This window comes from Chlorocebus sabaeus, chromosome 25 (assembly GCF_047675955.1).
Source record: "Chlorocebus sabaeus isolate Y175 chromosome 25, mChlSab1.0.hap1, whole genome shotgun sequence".
In the NCBI taxonomy this organism is placed as follows: Eukaryota; Metazoa; Chordata; class Mammalia; order Primates; family Cercopithecidae; genus Chlorocebus; species Chlorocebus sabaeus.
Genome location: NC_132928.1, coordinates 81,548,001 through 81,568,672, shown reverse-complemented (window position 1 = coordinate 81,568,672; position 20,672 = coordinate 81,548,001). Strand labels below are relative to the sequence as shown.

The window sequence follows — 20,672 nt, the reverse complement described above, 5'->3', positions numbered from 1 at the left end:
TAACACATATACATATTTGGGCTTTTAGGATTTAGTCTTTTTTTCCCCTTTGAACTTTCTGTATTCTAGCATTAACACCACATGGCTTTAATTAGATAAACTTTATAAAATTTTTAACTGTTAATATAGCAACATATCCCTTTTTTTTTTTTAATAAAAATGGTCTTAGCTACATTAGTGCATTCTTTTAAAAAATTATGGTAAAAAATTACATAATGTGAAATCCTCTTCCATTTGGAAGGGTATAATAGAGTATTGTTAACTATGTGCATATTGTTGTACAGCAGATCTCTAGAACGTTTTCATCCGGCATGACTGAACCTCTGTTCCCATTGAACAACAGCTCTCCATTCCCCTATCCCCAGCCCCTGGAAACCACCGTTCTACTTTCTGCTCCTGTGAATTTGACACTTTAGACACGTCACATAAGTGGCATCATACAGTGTTTGTCCTGTTACTGTCTTATTTCACTTAGTATAATGTCTTCAAAGTTAATCCATGTTGCAGCATAGTAGAGGATTTTCTTCTTTTTTAAGACTGAATAATATTCCATTATATGTATGTAACACATTTGCCTTCTTTCTTCTCTTGAGACAGGGTCTTACTCTGTCACCCAGGCTGGAGTGCAGTGGTGTGATCATGGCTTACTGCAGACTAGAACTTGGGGCCAAGGGATCCTCCTAACTTAGCCTCCCCAGCAGCTGAGACTACAGCTGCACATGCAACTAATTTAAATTTTTTTTTTTTTTTTTTTGTAGAGACAAGGTTTCTCTATGTTGCCAGGGCTTGTCTGGAACTCCCGGCCTCAAGCAATCCTCCTCCCTCGGCTGGAATTACAGGCATGAGCCACACTCCTGGCCAATACATTTTCTTTCTTCATTCATCTGCTGATGGATATTTAGGTTGCTTCCACCTCTTGTCTATTGTGAATAATGCAACAATGAGTATGAGAGGGCGGATACTTATTTAAGTTCCTCATTTAACTTTGTTCGAATAAATATCCAGAAATGTGATTGCTGGTTCATATGGTGGTTCTACTTTTAATTTTTTGAAGAATCTCCATACTGTTTTCTATAGCATCTACGTTATTTTACATTCCCGACAATGGTGTACAAGGTTTTAATTTCTCCACATCTTTGCTGATACTTATTTATTTTTTATGTTGTTGTTTTTTAAAAATAACAGCCATCCTAGCAGGTGTAAGGTGATATTTCATCGTGGTTTTGATTTGAACTTCCCTGATAATTCATAATGCTAAGCATTTTTCAAATACCTGTGTATCATTTGTATGTCTTCTTTGAAGAAATGTCTATTCAAGTTTTTTGCCAAGTTTTTACTTGTGTTTCTGTTTTTTGTTTTTGCTATTGAGTTGTAGGAGTTCCTTATACATTTTGAATATTAAGTCCTGATCAGACATATGGTTTGGAAATACATTCTGTAGTTTGCTGTTTTGTTTTGTTGTTTGCTGTTTTGTTCTGTTGTTTGCTGTGCAGAAGCTTTTTATTTTGATGTAGTTCTACTCATCTCTTATTGCTTTTGTCAGCATCAAGAAATCATTTCTAAGGACCAAGTTATGAAACTTTTCTCCTGTGGTTTTTTCTTAGGAGTTTGTAATTTCATGTCTTATATTTATTCTTCCATCCATTTTGAGTTCATTTTCTGTGTGTAAAATAAGGCTCCACTTTTATTCTTTTGCATGTTGATACCCAGTTTTCCCAGCACCAATATATTTTCACGTTGTGTTAGTCATGGCACCCTTGTCAAAGATCATTTGACCATATATATATGGTTTTGTTACCTGGGCTCTCTGTTCTGTTCCATTAGTCTATATGTCTTTATGCCAGTACCAAACTGTTTTAATTACTGAAGCTTTAGAATGCATTTTGAAGTCAGGAAGTATGAAGCCCTCAGCTTTTTGCTTTCTCAAGATTTTTTCAGCTCTTTGGGATTCTTTATGGTTTCCATATGAATTTTAGGATTGTTTTTTCTGTTTCTGCAAAAATGCTGTAGGATTTTGAAAAGGATTGCATTGAATATGTAGCTTACTTTGCGGTATTGACGTCTTAACAATATTAAACCTTGCAGTGCATGAACACGGGATATCTTTCCAATTATTTGTGTCTCCTTTCATTTCTTTCAGCAATGTTTTGTAGTTTTCAGGGTACAAATCTTTCACCTTCTTGGTTAACTTTATTCCTAAAGTATTTTATTCTTTTTGATGCTTTTGTAAATGGTATTTGCCTTAGTCCCTTTGGGCTGCTACAACAAAATATCATAAACTGAGTAACTTATAAACCATAGAAATTTATTTCTGACAGTTCTGGAGGCCAGGTGTTTAAGTTTAAGGTGTTGGCAAATTCAGTGTCTATAGAGGGCCCTCTTCAGGGTTCATAGAAGGTGTCTTTTCCCTGTATTGTCACCTAGTAAAAGTGCCAAAGGAACTCTCTGAGGACTTTTCTATAAATGCTCTATTTTAATTTATGAGTTCTATCATGACCTCACAAAGGCCCACTTCCTAATACCATCACCTTTGGGGTTAAGTAACCCAGAACATTTATTCTTTTGTAGATCTAGTATCTGCAGACAATAACAATTTTATCTCTTCATTTCTGATAGTTTTATGTATTATTTCTCTGTGTTTTTAAGCAATGTTTAATAATTTTGATGATAGCACATATACCTTTTTTCCTTATTTTATTGGATACACTTATTTACTGTTAAATATGATTTGTATATGTACTTTATTATGCTGCACATGACCATCCACAATATAAACAAAGATTATTTTTCTCTCTTACAGCTAACTACTTTCACTATCACAGCCATGGCCCCTATACTCACACTCACATACAGAGACACATGTACATGCGCACACATATACCTCGCCCCCGCCGTGTTCCAGATACATTGAACTCTTTGTTGTTTCCCAGGTACTAATGCTATACTGTGCTCTTACATTACCTGTAGCTCTTTCCTTCTTGCCCTTTTCCCCTACTGCTAGGAATACCTCATATCCTTTGCTTGTCTCTTGCTCATCCTGGTCAGTACCAATTCATTTTGCACATCTACATTCAAGAATTACCTTTCTCTTTGGGTCCCCATCACAAACTATTATTATTGTTAGAACACCACTGTACTCAGTGTATAATTGTATCATTTTACCCATAACATTTTATTATACTTCCTTATAATACTAAGGCCCCCCCCCCCCCCATCAGACTGTAAGTTCTTCCTAAGCCATTCCTTATTTAAACTTTAGGAGCACATATGTATTAGACATTTAATTAAATATTTATTAGTAAGTGAATAATCAGTTGGTGAAAATTGTTTGATTTTTGAGTAAGTAGTATATGTACTTTTAAAATATTAATGTACTTCTTTCATAGAGGTCTCCATTATGTTTTTCAAATTAATTACATTTTTACACATTACTTAGGAATTAGAAGATTGAATGCCCACTTTCAGTTAGTCAGGTACTTTGGCCTGATACTCTTTTGCAGGAATTACCCCCCATACCCCTCCACCCTCACCAAATGGTGTAGGGTTATAGTTTAAGTATCATGAATTATGATGAATTAGGTAATTTGGGTCAGTAGTCCAGCTAACTACCATGAGTAAAGCTGGAAAAGACTTTAGTTTTTGTTTTTTAAAAAGGCACCAGAGAGCTGATAAGGCTAAGATGTATGGGGCCAAAACTTTATTGAGGAAAGAAACCCAGAGAGTGAACCTACTTTTCCCTTTGGGTTACCTGTTAGTTCTTGAAGTAGTATTGGAGATGGAGACATTTTGAGTAGCTCCCAGAGCTAGGAGTGATATTTTGGAATCTAGGATCTACCAAAGAGGAGACATGGTAAACCACTACATTTTGGTATTGATAGCTTAAAGGACTGTGCCCTATAAGAAAGAGTAAACTGGAAATAGATTTGCTTTGAGAGGATTGACGTATAACTATAAATTATTTCAGTCCTGAAATTGAGTGAAGGTGATTCAACTTTGCTAGTTTTCTAGGAGCTTGCTAAAAGCAAATGTAAATTCTCTCTAACAGAATATTGTGTCTTCCTAGACCTCACATTACCTCAATTTTCATGTGCTACGTCCAGGACTTGTTAAAAAATGAGTACACGAAAATTCAACACAATGTGGCCAAAATAACAGAGGGAAAAACAGACAATAGAATTATATTCATAGGAACTCTAGATAAAAGAACTATGCATTAATTAGTATGTTCAAGTATATTAAGATTGGGTGAGTCTGCAGAGGGAAAGTATAAAAAAGAAACAAATGGATAATAGCTTTGATTTGTAATCAAGGTAAAATTAAAAAGAAGGAACCCCATAGAAATTCTAAAATTGAAAACAAAACATTTGGAATTGTGAGTTCTAGCAGACGGCTTTCATGGCAAACTAGACCTCACATTAGAGACAATTAGTGAACTCAAAACTACGTCAGAACAGAACGTTTATAATGAAACATGCAAAGATAAGAGGATAGAAAATAAAAGAATAGAATGTAAGATAAAAACAATGTAGTGAGAATGTCTTACATATATATAATTGGAGCTTCAGAAGGAGAGGAGAGAATAGAGCAAAAAGTATTTGAAAATATGATTGAAATTTTTAAAAAATGGCTAAAGATGTCAAACCATAGTTTCAAAAGTCCTATAAATCTCAAGTAGGAAAAATATGAAGCAAATCCCTAATCTCATTAGACTATTCAAAAACAAAGATAGTGTGAAAATCCCCAATATAGATAGAGAAAAAATGTACTTTGCTTTCAGAGCAACAACACCTAGACCAAAAGGTAATGTATCAATATGTGGGATGGAATAATAATGAAATACAATGGAATGATGTTCCCAAATAATGGAATGATAATGGAATATTTCCAAAGATGATGAAATGATATCCCCAAAGTTCTGAAAGAAAATGAATGCTAAGAAACAACTTTTTTTCATGAATAAAAGTAAAATGAAAATATTTTCAGTAAACAGTTGATAGAGGCTGGGCATTGTGTCTCATGCCTATAATCCCAACACCTTGGAGGCTGAGGCAGGAAGATCACTTGAGCCCAGGAGCTCAAGACCAGCCTGGGCAACATAGTGAGATTCTGTCTCTACTCCCCTCACTCCTCCCGCCACCAAAATTTGATAGGATTTCTCACTAGCACACCTGAAATAACTAACCTAGTATTTTTTTTTTTAATTATTATTATTATACTTTAAGTTCTAGGGTACTTGTGCACAATGTGCAGGTTTGTTACATATGCATACATGTGCCATGTTGGTGTGCTGCACCCATTAACTCGTCATTTGCATTAGGTATATCTCCAAATGCTATCCCTCCCACTTCATGCCTCCCCACAATAGGCCCCGGTATGTGATGTTCCCCTTCCTGTGTCCAAGTGATCTGATTGTTCAATTCCTACCTGTGAGTGAGAACATGAGGTGTTTGGTTTTCTGTTCTTGCGATAGTTTGCTGAGAATGATGGTTTCCAGCTGCATCCATGTCCCTACAAAGGACACGAACTCATCCTTTTTTTATGGCTGCATAGTATTCCATGGTGTATATGTGCCACATTTGCTTTATCCAGTCTGTCACTGATGGATATTTGGGTTGATTCCAAGTCTTTGTTATTGTGAATAGTGCCGCAATAAACATACGTGTGCATGTGTCTTTATAGCAGCATGATTTATAATCCTTTGGGTATATACCCAGTAATGGGATGGCTGGGTCAAATGTTATTTCTAGTTCTAGATCCTTGAGGAATCACCACACTGTTTTCCACAATGGTTGAACTAGTTTACAGTCCCACCAACAGTGTAAAAGTGTTCCTGTTTCTCCACATCCTCTCCAGCACCTGTTGTTTCCTGATTTTTTTAATGATTGCCATTCTAACTGGTGTCAGATGCTATCTCATTGTGGTTTTGATTTGCATTTATCTGATGGCAAGTGATGAGCATTTTTTCATGTATCTGTTGGCTGTATGAATGTCTTGAGAAGTGTCTGTTCATATCCTTTGCCCACTTTTTGATGGGGTTGTTTTTTTCTTGTAAATTTGTTTGAGTTCTTTGTAGGTTCTGGATGTTAGCCCTTTGCCAGATGAGTAGATTGCAAAAATTTTCTCCCATTCTGTAGGTTGCCTGTTCACTCTGATGGTAGTTTCCTTTGCTGTGCAGAAGCTCTTCAGTTTAATTAGATCCCATTTGTCAATTTTGGCTTTTGTTGCCATTGCTTTTGGTGTTTTAGACATGAAGTCCTTGCCCATGCCTATGCCCTGAATGGTATTGCCTAGTTTTCTTCTAGGGTTTTTATGGTTTTAGGTCTAACATTTAAGTCTCTAATCCATCTTGAATTAATTTTCGTATAAGCAGTAAGGAAAGGATCCAGTTTCAGCTTTCTACTTATGGCTAGCCAATTTTCCCAGCACCATTTATTAAATAGGGAATCCTTTCCCCATTTCTTGTTTTTGTCAGATTTATCAAAGATCAGATGGCTGTAGATGTGTGGTATTATTTCTGAGGGCTCTGTTCTGTTCCATTGGTCTCTGTCTCTCTCTCTCTCTGTTTTGGTACCAGTACCATGCTGTTTTGGTTACTGTAGCCTTGTAGTATAGTTTGAAGTCAGGTAGCGTGATGCCTCCAGCTTTGTTCTTTTGACTTAGGATTGTCTTGACAATGCGGGCTCTTTTTTGGTTCCATGTGAACTTTAAAGCAGTTTTTTTCCAATTTTGTGAAGAGAGTCATTGGTAGCTTAATAGGGATGGCATTGAATCTATAAATCACCTTGGGCAGTATGGCCATTTTCACAATATTGATCCTTCCTATCCATGAGCATGGTATGTTCTTCCATTTGTTTGTGTCCTCTTTTATTTCGTTGAGCAGTGGTTTGTGGTTCTCCTTGAAGAGGTCCTTCACATCCCTTGTAAGTTGGATTCCTAAGTATTTTATTCTCTTTGAAGCTATTGTGAATGGGAGTTCATTCATGATTTGGCTCTCTGTTTGTCTGTTACTGGTGTAAAAGAATGCTTGTGATTTTTGCACATTGATTTTGTATCCTGAGACTTTGCTGAAGTTGCTTATCAGCTTAAGGAAATTTTGTGCTGAGACGATGGGGTTTTCTAAATATACAATCATGTCATCTGCAAACAGCAACAATTTGACTACTTCTTTTCCTAACTGAATATGCTTTATTTCTTTCTCTTGCCTGATTGCCCTCGCCAGAACTTCCAACATTATGTTGAATAGGAATGGTGAGAGAGGGCATCCCTGTCTTGTGCCAGTTTTCAAAGGGAATGCTTCCAGTTTTTGTCCATTTAGTATGATATTGGCTGTGGGTTTGTCATAAATAGCTCTTATTATTTTGAGATACGTTCCATCAATACCAAATTTATTGAGAGTTTTTAGCATGAAGGGCTGTTGAATTTTGTCAAAGGCCTTTCTGCCTCTATTGAGATAATCATGTGGTTTTTGTCTTTGGTTCTTTTCACATGCTGGATTACGTTTATTGATTTGTGTATGCTGAACCAGCCTTGCATCCCAGGGATGAAGCCCACTTGATCATGGTGGATAAGCTTTTTGATGTGCTGCTGGATTCGGTTTGCCAGTATTTTATTGAGGATTTTTGCATCGATGTTCATCAGGGATATTGGTTTAAAATTCTCTTTTTTTGTTGTGTCTCTGCCAGGCTTTGGTATCAGGATGATGTTGGCCTCATAAAATGAGTTAGGGAGGATTCCCTCTTTTTCTATTGATTGGAATAGTTTCAGAAGGAATGGTACCAGCTCCTCCTCGTACCTCTGGTAGAATTCAGCTGTGAATCCGTCTGGTTCTGGACTTTTTTTGGTTGGTAGGCTGTTAATTATTGCCTCAATTTCAGAGCCTGCTATTGGTCTATTCAGGGATTCAATTTCTTCCTGGTTTAGTCTTGGGAGAGTGTAAGTGTCAAGGAAATTATCCATTTCTTCTGGGTTTTCTAGTTTATTTGCGTAGAGGTGTTTATAGTATTCTCTGATGGTAGTTTGTATTTCTGTGGGGTCACTGGTGATATCGCCTTTATCATTTTTTTTATTACGTCTATTTGGTTCTTCTCTCTTTTCTTCTATATTAGTCTTGCTAGCGGTCTATCAATTTTGTTGATCTTTTCAGAAAACCAGCTCCTGGATTCATTGATTTTTTGGAGGATTTTTTGTGTCTCTATCTCCTTCAGTTCTGCTCTGATCTTAGTTATTTCTTGCCTTCTGCTAGCTTTTGAATGTGTTTGCTCTTGCTTTTCTAGTTCTTTTAATTGTGATGTTAGGGTGTCAATTTTAGATCTTTCCTGCTTTCTCTTGTGGACAGTTAGTGCTATACATTTCCCTCTACACACTGCTTTAAATGTGTCTCAGAGATTCTGATATGTTGTGTCTTTATTCTTGTTGGTTTCAAAGAACATCTTTATTTCTGCCTTCATTTCGTTATGTACCCAGTAGTCATTCAGGAGGAGGAGGTTCAGTTTCCGTGTAGTTGAGCAGTTTTGATTGACTTTCTTAATCCTGAGTTCTAGTTTGATTGCACTGTGGTCTGAGAGACAGTTTGTTAAAATTTCTGTTCTTTTACATTTGCTGAGGAGTACTTTACTTCCCACTATGTGGTCAATTTTGGAATAAGTGTGATATGGTACTGAGAAGAATGGAGATTCTGTTGATTTGGGGTGGAGAGTTCTGTAGATGTCTATCAGGTCCTCCTGGTGTAGAGTTGAGTTCAATTCCTGGATATCCTTGTTAACTTTCTGTCTCGTTGATCTGTCTAATGTCGACAGAGGGGTGTTAAAGTCTCCCATTATTATTGTGTGTGAGTCTAAGTCTCTTCGTAGGTCTCTAAGAACTTGCTTTATGAATCTGGGTGCTCCTGTATTGGGTGCATGTATATTTAGGACAGTTAGCTCTTCCTGATGAATTGATCCCTTTACCATTATGTGTTGGCCTTCTTTGTCTCTTTTGATCTTTGATGGTTTGAAGTCTGTTTTATCAGAGACTAGGATTGCAACCCCTGCTTTTTTTTTGTTTTCCATTTACTTGGTAGATCTTCCTCCGTCCTTTTATTTTGAGCCTATGTATGTCTCTGCATGTGAAATGGGTGTCCTGAGTACAGCACACTGATTGGTCTTGACTCTTTATCCAATTTGCCTGTCTGTGTCTTTTAATTGGACCATTTAGTCCATTTATATTTAAGGTTACTATTGTTATGTGTGAACTTGATCCTGTCATCATGATACTAACTGGTTATTTTGCTCGTTAGTTGATGGAGTTTCTTCCTAGCATCGATGGTCTTTACATTTTGGCATGTTTTTGCAGTGGCTGGTACCTGTTGTTCCTTTCCATGTTTAGTGCTTCCTTCAGGGTCTCTTGTAGGGCAGGCCTGGTGGTGACAAAATCTCTCAGCATTGGCTTGTCTGTAAAGGATTTTATTTTTCCTTCACTTATGAAACTTAGTTTGGCTGGATATGAAATTCTGAGTTGAAAATTCTTTTCTGTAAGAATGTTGAATAATTGGCCCCCACTCTCTTCTCGCTTGTAGAGTTTCTCCTGAGAGATCTGTTGTTAGTCTGATGGGCTTCCCTTTATGGGTAACCCGACCTTTCTCTCTGGCTGCTCTTAACTAACATTTTTTCCATCATTTCAACTTTGGTGAATCTGACAACTATGTGTCTTGGAGTTGCTCTTCTCGAGGAGTATCTTTGTGGCATTCTCTGTATTTCCTGAGTTAGGATGTTGGCCTGCCTTACTAGGTTAGGGAAATTCTCCTGGATGATATCCTGCAGAGTGTTTTCCAACTTGGTTCCATTTTCCCCATCACTTTCAGGCACACTAATCAGACGTAGATTTGGTCTTTTCACATAATCCCATATTTCTTGGAGGCTTTGTTCATTTCTTTTTCCTCTTTTTTCTCTCGACCTCTCTTCTCGCTTCATTTCATTCATTTGATCTTCAATCACTGATTTTCTTCCAGTTGATCAAGTGGGTTACTGAAACTTGTGCATTTGTCGCGTAGTTCTTGTGTCATGGTTTTCATCTCTGTCAGTTCTTTTATGGTCTTCTCTGCATTGATTATTCTAGTTATCCATTCATCCATTCTTTTTTCAAGGTTTTTAGTTTGTTTGTGCTGGGTAAGTAGTTCCTCCTTTAGCTCTGAGAAGTTTGATCGACTGAAGCCTTGTTCTCTCAACTCGTCAAAGTCATTCTCCGTCCAGCTTTGTTCCGTTGCTGGCGATGAGCTGCATTCCTTTGGAGGGGGAGATGCGCTCTGATTTTTTGAATTTGCAGCTTTTCTGCACTGCTTTTTCCCCATCTTTGTGGTTTTATCTGCCTTTGGTCTTTGATGATGGTGACGTATTGATTGGGTTTTGGTGTGGGTGTCCTTTCTGTTTGTTTGTTTTCCTTCTAACAGTCAGGACCTTCAGCTACAGGTCTGTTGGAGTTTGCTTGGGGTCCACTCCAGACCCTGTTTGCCTGGGTATGAGCAGCGGAGGCTGCAGAAGATAGAATATTGCTGAACAACGAGTGTTGCTGTCTGATTCTTGCTCTGAAAGCTTCGTCTCAGAAGTGTACCCAGCCGTGTGAGGTGTGAGGTGTCGGTCTGTACCTCAGTTAAAAATGCAAAAATCACCCGTCTTCTGTGTCGCTCACACTAGGAGCTGGAGGCTGGAGCTGTTCCTATTCGGTCATCTTGGGCGCCCCCCTGTCCTAGTATTCTTTAGACACAATAAGAATAATCTCTGATTGAAGGATAAATACAGAATGGAATGAAAAGCAAAATGCTTAAATCAATAAATAAAAATAGACATTGATTTTTAAATAATTTATGTTGTGCTTTAATTATATAAATGAAAAATATCTGATGTAATAACGTAAATTGAGGTCCTGACAAAAATGGGGTTAATTTTTTGTGAGGTTGCTTTATTTTCTGGTACGAGTTAAAGGTATGGACATATTAGACTTTTTGAAGTCAAATTTAAATACTATAATTTCAGTTACAACTAGTAAAAGGATAGAGTATGATGGCTACCAGGCTAATTGGAGGAGAAATGGAATTAGAAAAAAAATTATTCTGGCATATATTACATAAGTGGACCATGTAAAGCTAAGGATATATGTAAAAGTAATTGCAAAAAAGATGACTGAAAAGCCAACAGGAAAATTAAAATGGAATTCTGAAAAAATGTAAAATAATTTTAAAAAGAGGCAGGAAAGGAGAAAAAGATAAAGATATAGGTTGAAAATAAATAGATTGAAAAAGATCGATCATGGAAACAGTAAGCATAAGAAGGATGGATTGCTATATTATATCATTTCAAATTAAATGTGTTACTATAGATTACTCTGATACTTTATAATGAGAAAAATGTCTGTTGAACAGGATGATATAGCAGTCATCAACACATATAACAGAATTAAAGAGATAAAAATGGGCAATTCCACAACCATATTTGGAGATTTAAAAATTTGCAGCACTTGGTAGAGCAGCTACACAAAAAATTAGCTAAGGCATAGAATAACACTATCAACCACCTTGGTATACCTAATATTTATAGAACATTACACTCAAAAGTGGCAGAAGAGACATTATTTTCAAGTAAACATGGTACATTGATCAGAGTGGAGCATACTCTTATCAGGATAATGCTGGCCTCATAAAATGAGTGTGGGAGGATTCCCTCCTTTACTGTTGTTTGGAATAATTTCAGAAGGAATGGTACTAGCTCCTCCTCATACCTCTGGTAGAATTCAGCTGTGAATCCGTCTGGTCCTGGACTTTTTCTGGTTAGTAGGCTATTAATTTTTGCCTCAATTTCAGAACTTGTTGTTGGTCTATTCAAGGATTCAACTTCTTTCTGGTTTAGTCTTGGGCGGGTGTATGCTTCCAGGAATTTATCTATTTCTTCTAGATTTTCTAGTTTATTTGCATAGAGATGTTTACAGTATTCTCTGATGGTAGTTTGTATTTCTGTGGGATCTCTGGTGATATCTCCTTTATCATTTTTTATTGTGTCTATTTGATTCTTCTCTCTTTTCTTCTGTATTAGTCTGGCTAGATCTATTTTGTTGATCCTTTAAAAAAACCCAGCTCCTGGATTCATTGGTTTTTTTTCTTTGAAGGGTTTTTTCATGTCTCTATTTCTTTCAGTTCTGCTCTGATCTTAGTTATTTCTTGCCTTCTCCTAGCCTTTGCATGTGTTTGCCTTTGCTTCTCTAGTTCTTTTAATTGTGATGTTAGGGTGTCAATTTTAGATCTTTCCTGCTTTCTCTTGTGGGCATTTAGTACTATAAGTTTCCCTTTATACACTGCTTTAAATGTGTCCCAGAGATTCTATTACATTGTGTCTTCATTCTCATTGGTTTCAAAGAACATCTTTATTTCTGCCTTCATTTCGTTATGTACCCAGTAGTCATTCAGGAGCAGGTTGTTCAATTTCCATGTCGTTGTGTGGTTTTGAGTGAGTTTCTTAGTCCTGAGTTCTAATTTGATTGCACTGTGGTCTGGGAGACTTATGGTTTTCATTCTTTTGCATTTGCTGAGGAGTATTTTACTTCCAATTACAGAGTCAGTTTTAGAATAAGTGCGATGAGGCACTGAGAAGAATGTGTATTCTGTTGATTTGGGGTGGAGAGTTCTGTAGATGTCTATCAGGTCCGCTTGGTCCAGAGCTGAGTTCTGTCTCATTGATCTGTCTAATATTGACAGTAGGGTGTTAAAGTCTCCACTATTATTGTGTGGGAGTGTAAGTCTCTTTGTAGGTCTCTAAGAACTTGCTTTATGAATCTGGGTGCTCCTGTGTTGGATGCATATATATTTAGGATAATTAGCTCTTCTTGTTGCAGTGTTCCCTTTACAATTATGCAGTGCCTTTGTCTCTTATGATCTTTGTTGGTCTAAAGTCTGTTTTATCAGAGATTAAGATTGCAACTCCTGCTTTTTTGTGGTTTCTGTTTGCTTGGTAAATATTTCTCCATCCCTTTATTTTGAGCCTGTGTGTGTCTTTGCACGAGAGGTGGGTCTCCTAAATACAGCACATTGATAAGTCTTGACTCTTTATGCAATATGCCAGTCTGTGTCCTTTAATTGGGGCATTTAGCCCATTTACATTTAAGGTTAATATTGTTACATGTGAATTTGATCCTGTCATTACGATGCTAGCTGGTTATTTTGCCTGTTAGTTGATGCAGTTTCTTCATAGAGTCGATGGTCTTTTCAATTTGGCATATTTTTGCAGTGGCTGGTATCGCTTGTTCCTTTGCATGTTTAATGCCTCTTTCAGGAGCTCTTGTAAGGCAGACATTGTGGTGACAGAATCTCTCAGCATTTGCTTGTCTGTAAAGCATTTTATTTCTCCTTCACTTAGGAAGCTTAGTTTGGCTGGATATGAAATTCTGGGTTGAAAATTCTTTTCTTGCCTGTAATCCCAGCACTTTGGGAGGCTGAGGCAGGTGGATCACCTGAGGTCAGGAGTTCGAGATTAGCCTGGTCAACATGGCAAAATGTTACTAAATACAAAAAAGTTAGCCAAGCATGGTGAGAGACGCCTGTATTCCCAGCTACTTGAGAAGCTGAGGCAGACAATCGCTTCAACCCAGGAGGCAGAGGTTGCAGTGAGCCAAGATTGCACCACTACACTCCAGCCTGAGCAACAGTGAGACTCCGTCTCAAAAAATATATATATATTTTCTTTACGGATTTTGAGTATGGGCCCCCACTCTCTTCTGGCTTATAGGGTTTCTGCCGAGAGATCCGTTGTTAGTCTGATGGGCTTCCCTTTGTGGGAAACCCGACCTTTCTCTCTGGCTGCCCTCAACATTTCTTCCTTCATTTTAACCTTGGTGAAGCCTGGCAGAGACACAACAGAAAAAGAAAATGTCAGGACAGTATCCCTGATGAACATCGATGCAAAAATCCTCAGTGAAATGCTGGCAAACTGAATCCAGCAGCACGTCAAAAAACTTATCCCCACGATCAAGTCGGCTTCATCCCTGGGGTGCAAGGCCAGTGCAGCATACACAAATCAATAAATGTAATCCATGACATAAACAGAACCAATGACAAAAACCACATGATTATCTCAATAGATGCGGAAAAGACTTTCAACAAATTTCAACTCCCCTTCATGCTAAAACCTCTCAATAAACTAGGTATCGATGGAATGTATCTCAAAATATTAAGAGCTATTTATGACAGACTCACAGCAAATGTCATACTGAATGGGCAAAAACTGGAAGCATTCCCTTTGAAAACCGGCACAAGACAAGGATGCCCTCTCTCACCACTCCTGTTCAACGTAGTATTGAAAGTTCTGGTCAGGGCAGTCAGGCAAGAGAAAGAAATAAAGGGTATTCAATTAGGAAGAGAGAAAGTCAGATTTTCTCGTTTGCAGATTACGTAATCGTATGTCTAGAAAATCCCATTGTCTCAGCCCCAAATCTCCTTTTGCTGATAAGCAATTTCAGCAATGTCTCAGAATACAAAATCAATGTGCAAAAATCACAAGCATTCCTATCCACCAATAATAAACAGAGAGCCAAATCATGAAACTCCCATTCACAATTGCTACAAAGAGAATAAAATACCTAGGAATCCAAATTACAAGGTATGTGAAGGACCTCTTCAAGGAGAACTACAAACCACTGCTCGAGGAAATAAGAGAGGACACAAACAAATGGAAAAACATTTCATGGTCATAGATAAGAAGAATCAATATCATGAAAATGGTCATACTGCCCAAATTAATTTATAGGTTCAATGCTATCAACATCAAGCTAATATTGACTTTTTTCACAGAATTGGAAAAAAATACTTTAAACTTCATATGGAACCAAAAAACCCGCATAGCCAAGACAATCCTAAGCAAAAAGAACAAAGCTGGAGGCATCACGCTACCTCACTTCTAACTATACTACAAGGCTACAGTAACAAAAACAGCATGCTACTGGTACCAAAACAGAGATATAGACCAATGGAACAGAACAGAGTCCTCAGAAATAACACCACACATCTACAACCATCTGATCTTTGACAAACCTGACAAAAAGCAATGGGGAAAGGATTCCTTATTTAATAATTGGTATTGGGAAAACTGGCTAGGCATATGCAGAAAACTGAAACTGGACCCCTTACTGACACCTTATACAAAAGTCAACCCAAGATGGATTAAAGACTTAAACGTAAGACCTAAAACCATAAAAATAGTATGAAAAAACCCAGGGAATACCATTCAGGACATAGGCATGGGCAAAGACTTCATGTCTAAAACACCAAAAGCGATGGCAACAAAAGCCAAAATTGACAAATGGGATCTAATTAAACTAAAGAGCGGCTGCACAGCAAAATAAACTGTCATCAGAGTGAACAGGCAACCTACAGAATGGGAGAAAATTTTGCAATCTTTTTATCTGACAAAGGGCTAATATCCACAACCTACAAAGAACTTAAACAAATTTATAAGAAAAAAAAAACCCATCACAAAGTGGGCAAAGGATATGAACAGATACTTCTCAAAAGACGTTTATGCAGCCAACAAACATGAAAAAATGCTCATCATCACTGGTCATTAGAGAAATGCAAATCAAAGCACAATCAGATGCCATCTCACACCAGTTAGAAATGCCAATCATTAAAAAGTCAGGAAACAACAGATGCTGGAGAGGATGTGGAGAAATAGGAATGCTTTTACACTGTTGGTGGAAGTGTAAATTAGTTCAACCATTGTGGAAGACAGTGTGGCAATTCCTCAAGGATCTAGAACTGGAAATACCATTTGTCCCAGCAGTCCCATTACTGGGTGTATACCCAAAGGATTATAAATCATTGTACTATAAAGACACATGTACAAGTATGTTTATTGTGGCACTATTCACAGTAGCAAAGATTTGGAGCCAAACCAAATGTCCATCAGTGATAGACTGGATAAAGAAAGTGTGGCACATAAACACCATGAAATACTATGCAGCCATAAGAAGGATGAGTTCATGTTCTTTGCAGCGACATGGATGAAGCTGGAAACCATCATTCTCAGCAAACTATCACAAGAACAGAAAACTAAACATCACATGTTCTCACTCATAAGTGGGAGTTGAACAATGAACACATGGACATAGGGGAACATCACACACTGGGGCCTGTCGGGATATGGGGGGCTAGGGGAGGGATAGCAGTAGCAGAAATACCTAATATAGGTGATGGTTTGATGGGTTCAGCAAACCACCATGGCACGTGTATACCTATGTAAGAAAACTGCACGTTCTGCACATGTACCCCAGAACTTAAAGTGTGTGTGTGTGTGTGTGTGTGTGTGTGTGTGTATAAACATATTCTTGGTCATAAATGATTCTGAGTACGTTTTGGAAGATGAAAGTTATACAGTGTACTATAATCACAGTAGAATTAATTAGAAATCAGCATTAAGACAATAGATGCCAATTACTTGAAATTAACATAATTTTTTATAATCATTGGGTAAAAAACCTCACAAGAGCCATTAGAAAGTAATTTTCAAGGACAGTAATGAAAATAATACATATCAAAATTTGTGGGGTGTAGCTAAATGAGCGCTTAGAAGGAAATTTATAGCCTTAAATACCTGTATTTGAAAAGAAAAAAGTTCTTACATTGTTAACTTAAGCTTCTGTCTTAAGAAACCAGAAAAATAAATTAAACCCAAAGAAAACAGAAACAATAGCATTCAGAAATTAGTGAAATAGGAAACAGAAAAATAGTAGAGAATAATTAATAAAACCAAAACTACTTCTTTGAAAAAAAATAGAATTGAAAAACGTTTTGGGGTATTGTTAAAGGAAAAAGAAAAAGAAGGAAGACACAGATTACTGACACTGACCCAAGAAAACATTAGAAAACCCAGTATCAATGAATGGAAGTGAATTAGTAATTAAGAACCTTTCCTCAAAGGTTCAAACCCAGACAGCCTTGTCGGTGAGTTCTGTCAAACATTTAAGGAAGAAATTTGACCAATCCTCTACAAGCTGTTTCAGAAAATAATGAGAAGGGAATACTTCTCAACTTATTTTACAAGGCCACTGTCACCCTCATTTCAGAAATCAGACAGAACTATTTTAAGAAAAGACAACTATAGCCCAATACACTTGTGAACATATGCAAAATTTCTTAACAAAGTATCAACAAATTAAACAATAGGTAAAAAGGATAGAAGCTTAAGTTATGTGATCAAATGGAGCTTATCCCAAGAATTCAAAGTTGTGTTAACATCTGGAAACTATTAAGCTAATTTCACCGTATTAGTATGATAAAGGTAAAAATCTGCGTGATCATTTTATAGAGATATTGCATTTGAGAGTTTTATTTTCTTTTTCTTTTTTTTGAGACATAGTCTTGCTCTGTCACCCTCGCTGGAGTGCCATGGTGTGATTTCAGCTCACTGCAACCTCCATTTCCCAGGTTCAAGCGATTCTCATGTCTCGGGCTCCCGAGTAGTTGGAATTACAGGCTCCTGCCAGCATGCCCAGCTAATTTTTGTATTTTTGTTAGAGACTGGATTTCTCCATGTGGGCCAGGCTGGTCTTGAACTCCTGACCTCAGGTAATCCGCCCGCCTCAGCCTCCCGAAGTGCTGGGATCACAGGCATGAGGCACCACACTTGACCTGCTTTTGACAAAAATTCAACAAACTTTCATTAAGAGTATGCAGATGGCTAGAAATAGAACATAAATGTTCAGTAAATGTATGTATAAAATACATTAGTAAATGTATGTAAATACATCAGTAAATGTATGTATAAAAGATATACAACTTACATCATATTCAAGGGGGGTGAAAACTCAATGTTAAATACTAACTTGTGAAACAAAGCATGTATGCTGCTCTCTTTACCTTAATTTAACTTTGTACTGCAGGTCTGATCTAGGGCAATAAGGCAAGAAAAAGATGTAAAAAGCATACGGATTGGAAACAAGTGAAGCTGCTCTTGTTTGCATACCACATGATTGCATGTGTAGAAAATGCAGAAAAATAAGAGCTACTAGAACTAATAAATGAATTTAGTAAAGTTGCAGTATACAAAGTCAGTATACAAAAATCAATTGCATTTTTAAATACTAACAAGAACAATTAGAAAGTGAAATAAAACCCTCGACAATAGCATAAAAGAACAGTCTTGTGTCAATGACAGTAATATGTTTTGAGAAACATGTCATTAGGCAACATTGTGTAAACATATTACTTGGACAAACCTAGATGGTGTAGCCCACCCCATACCTAGGCTGTGTGGTGTAGCCTGTTACACGTTACTGTACTGAATACTATAGGCAATTGTAATGCAATTGTAAGTATTCATGTATCTAAACATATAAGCATAGGAAAGGTACAGTAAAACACAGTGTAATAATCTTAGGGGACCACCATTGTGTATGCAGTCCATCATTGACTGAAACATTGTTATGTGGTGCATGATTGTATGTAGGAATAAATTCAGTTAAAGATGTGAAAGATCTTTACACAGAAAATTACAAACATTGCATTGGGAAATTAAAGACCTATATAAACATAGAGCTATACCATGTTCATGGATTAGAAGATTTAAATGATTAAGATATTAGTTTTCCCAAAATTTATCTATAGATTTAATGTAATTCTAGTCAAAATCCAAATAGACTTTAAGAAGTAGACAAGCTGATTTTAAAATTTATTTGGAAAAATAATGATCCTTGGTCTGATAGCCAAATGTCTAAAAATAAAAGCTTGACATAAGTGCTCCTGAGACTGATTGTTCAAACTACAAGCTGAATCCTTTTTTTTTTTTTTGTCTTAGAAATTTACTATAATCTGGAAACAGTTAAAGGTTTTGGCTTTGAAACCTTTCCTTGGAATGTCTGTTGGACCTGATAAAAATCTTGAGGATGTCAATGATAGACTTAAAATAGCTAAGCAAAAAACTGCAGCAAACTTTTAGGGGGTCAACTCAATAGTTAGGATTGGCCAGTTGCGGTGGCTCACGCCTGTAATCCCAGCACTTTGGGAGGCCAAGGTGGAAGGATCACTTGAGGTCAGGAGTTCGAGACCAGCCTGGGCAACGTGGTGAAACCCCGTCTCTACTAAAAATACAAAAATTGGCCGGGCGCTGTGGCACACACCTGTAATCCTGGCTACTCAGAAGGCTGAGACAGGAGAACTGCTTAAACCCAGGAGGTGGAGGTTCCAGTGAGCTGAGATCATGCCATTGAACTCCAGCCTGGGCAGCGGAGTGAGACTGTTTCAAAAAAAAAAGTAGGATAGATATATACAGACAAATAAAATGTAACTGTTCATGTAAATGATTTTAACTCGAGTTTTCAACAGTTTTTTTCTTCTCTTTTTTTCTTTAACATACTTCCACAAAATGCTACTACAGACTTTAGGCCTGTAGTGAAACGCTCTTAGGACTATTTTCATTTTGGGGTGATAGCGGGAGTGTGTGCTTATGTGTACTGTGTGTGTTTGATCTCCAAATAGATTTCATTTGTATTTATTTCGTATTTTATAAAAGGAAAATATTTAAATCATTTGCCATCGTCTATTAATGGGACATTTTACTCATTTTTGTAGGGAAGAATGGACAGAAGCTATCCAGGCTGTAGCGGACAGACTGCAGAGGCAAGAAGAGGAGAGAATGAATTGTAGTCCAACTTCACAAATTGATAATATAGGAGAGGAAGAGATGGATGCTTCTACAACCCATCATAAAAGAAAGGTAGAAAATAATAACTTATTCCCAGCACAGCATTCGTTTGTCTGGAAGAAACATACTAAAAACTACCATTTGCAGAAAGATGTCAACCAATTTTCTTATGATACGTAAATATATTGGTGGGTTTCATTCACATGAATCTGAAAGACTTGTTGTTGTTGAAAACCAGGTAGGTGAACATCGTTTCAGTGAGAACATCGTTTCAGTGATTCAGCACTGTAGCGCTGAATGCTGATAGGGCACATGTGTGACTGATGTGCCGTCATACTGCTTTATAATTTGCATTGTTCCTTATTATTTTTAATACAGGTTTAGAAACTTTGTAATAAAATGTTTTCCCTGATGATTTGTTCCTTTCCACTTTGCATTTCATATTCGCCTGAAAAGCATGAGCAATAATGGCTCAGGTGTACTTTCTGATTGGTGCCCTCAGTCATAGTAAAGTCAGCAGGAAAGTGAACAGTCTTGGAAATAATAACGCTTATTTAATGGCTGCTTCTGAGCCAGTAGGGAAATAGACTTTTCCTTCTCTCAGTGCTCCAGCATAATAAGTACCAATTTATATTTTTATGAGAAATATAAATTTTGTTTTTCATTGCTATAGAAAATTGAAAAGCAATTTCCTTATTATAAAAATGATATTTTCATGATTAATCTAAAGATAGAGGTGTTGAGATAAGCTTGCCGTTTATAACTTTAGAATATATTTGGTTTAATAGATTGTTAATTAATCTTCAAGTAAGAAAATACAAATTTTCAAGGTATTATCCATGAAATTTGGTATTAGCACAGTGATTAAGAACTCTTTGGAGATAGACTGCCTGAGTTCATATCCTCCCTTTTCCATGTTAAACTTGTGGACTTGGGGAAGTTATACAGTCACAACATAAAATTAATTATCCTTTCCTTATGTGAATAAGAATAACATTCTATACTTCATCTGGGCCAAAT

At 36.9% G+C, this 20,672-nt stretch overlaps 1 protein-coding gene across 5 annotated transcripts in view; it reads left to right on the top strand.

Moving 5' to 3' along the window:
* Positions 1 to 20,672, top strand: part of AKT3 (AKT serine/threonine kinase 3) — a 359,827-nt gene that overhangs the window by 189,941 nt on the left and 149,214 nt on the right. For all 5 annotated transcript variants that reach the window (XM_007989958.3, XM_007989955.3, XM_073011887.1 and 2 more), the window contains one exon: positions 19,580 to 19,724. In XM_007989958.3, coding sequence (XP_007988149.1) covers positions 19,580 to 19,724 — 145 coding nt within the window. The remainder of the gene's footprint in view (positions 1 to 19,579; positions 19,725 to 20,672) is intronic.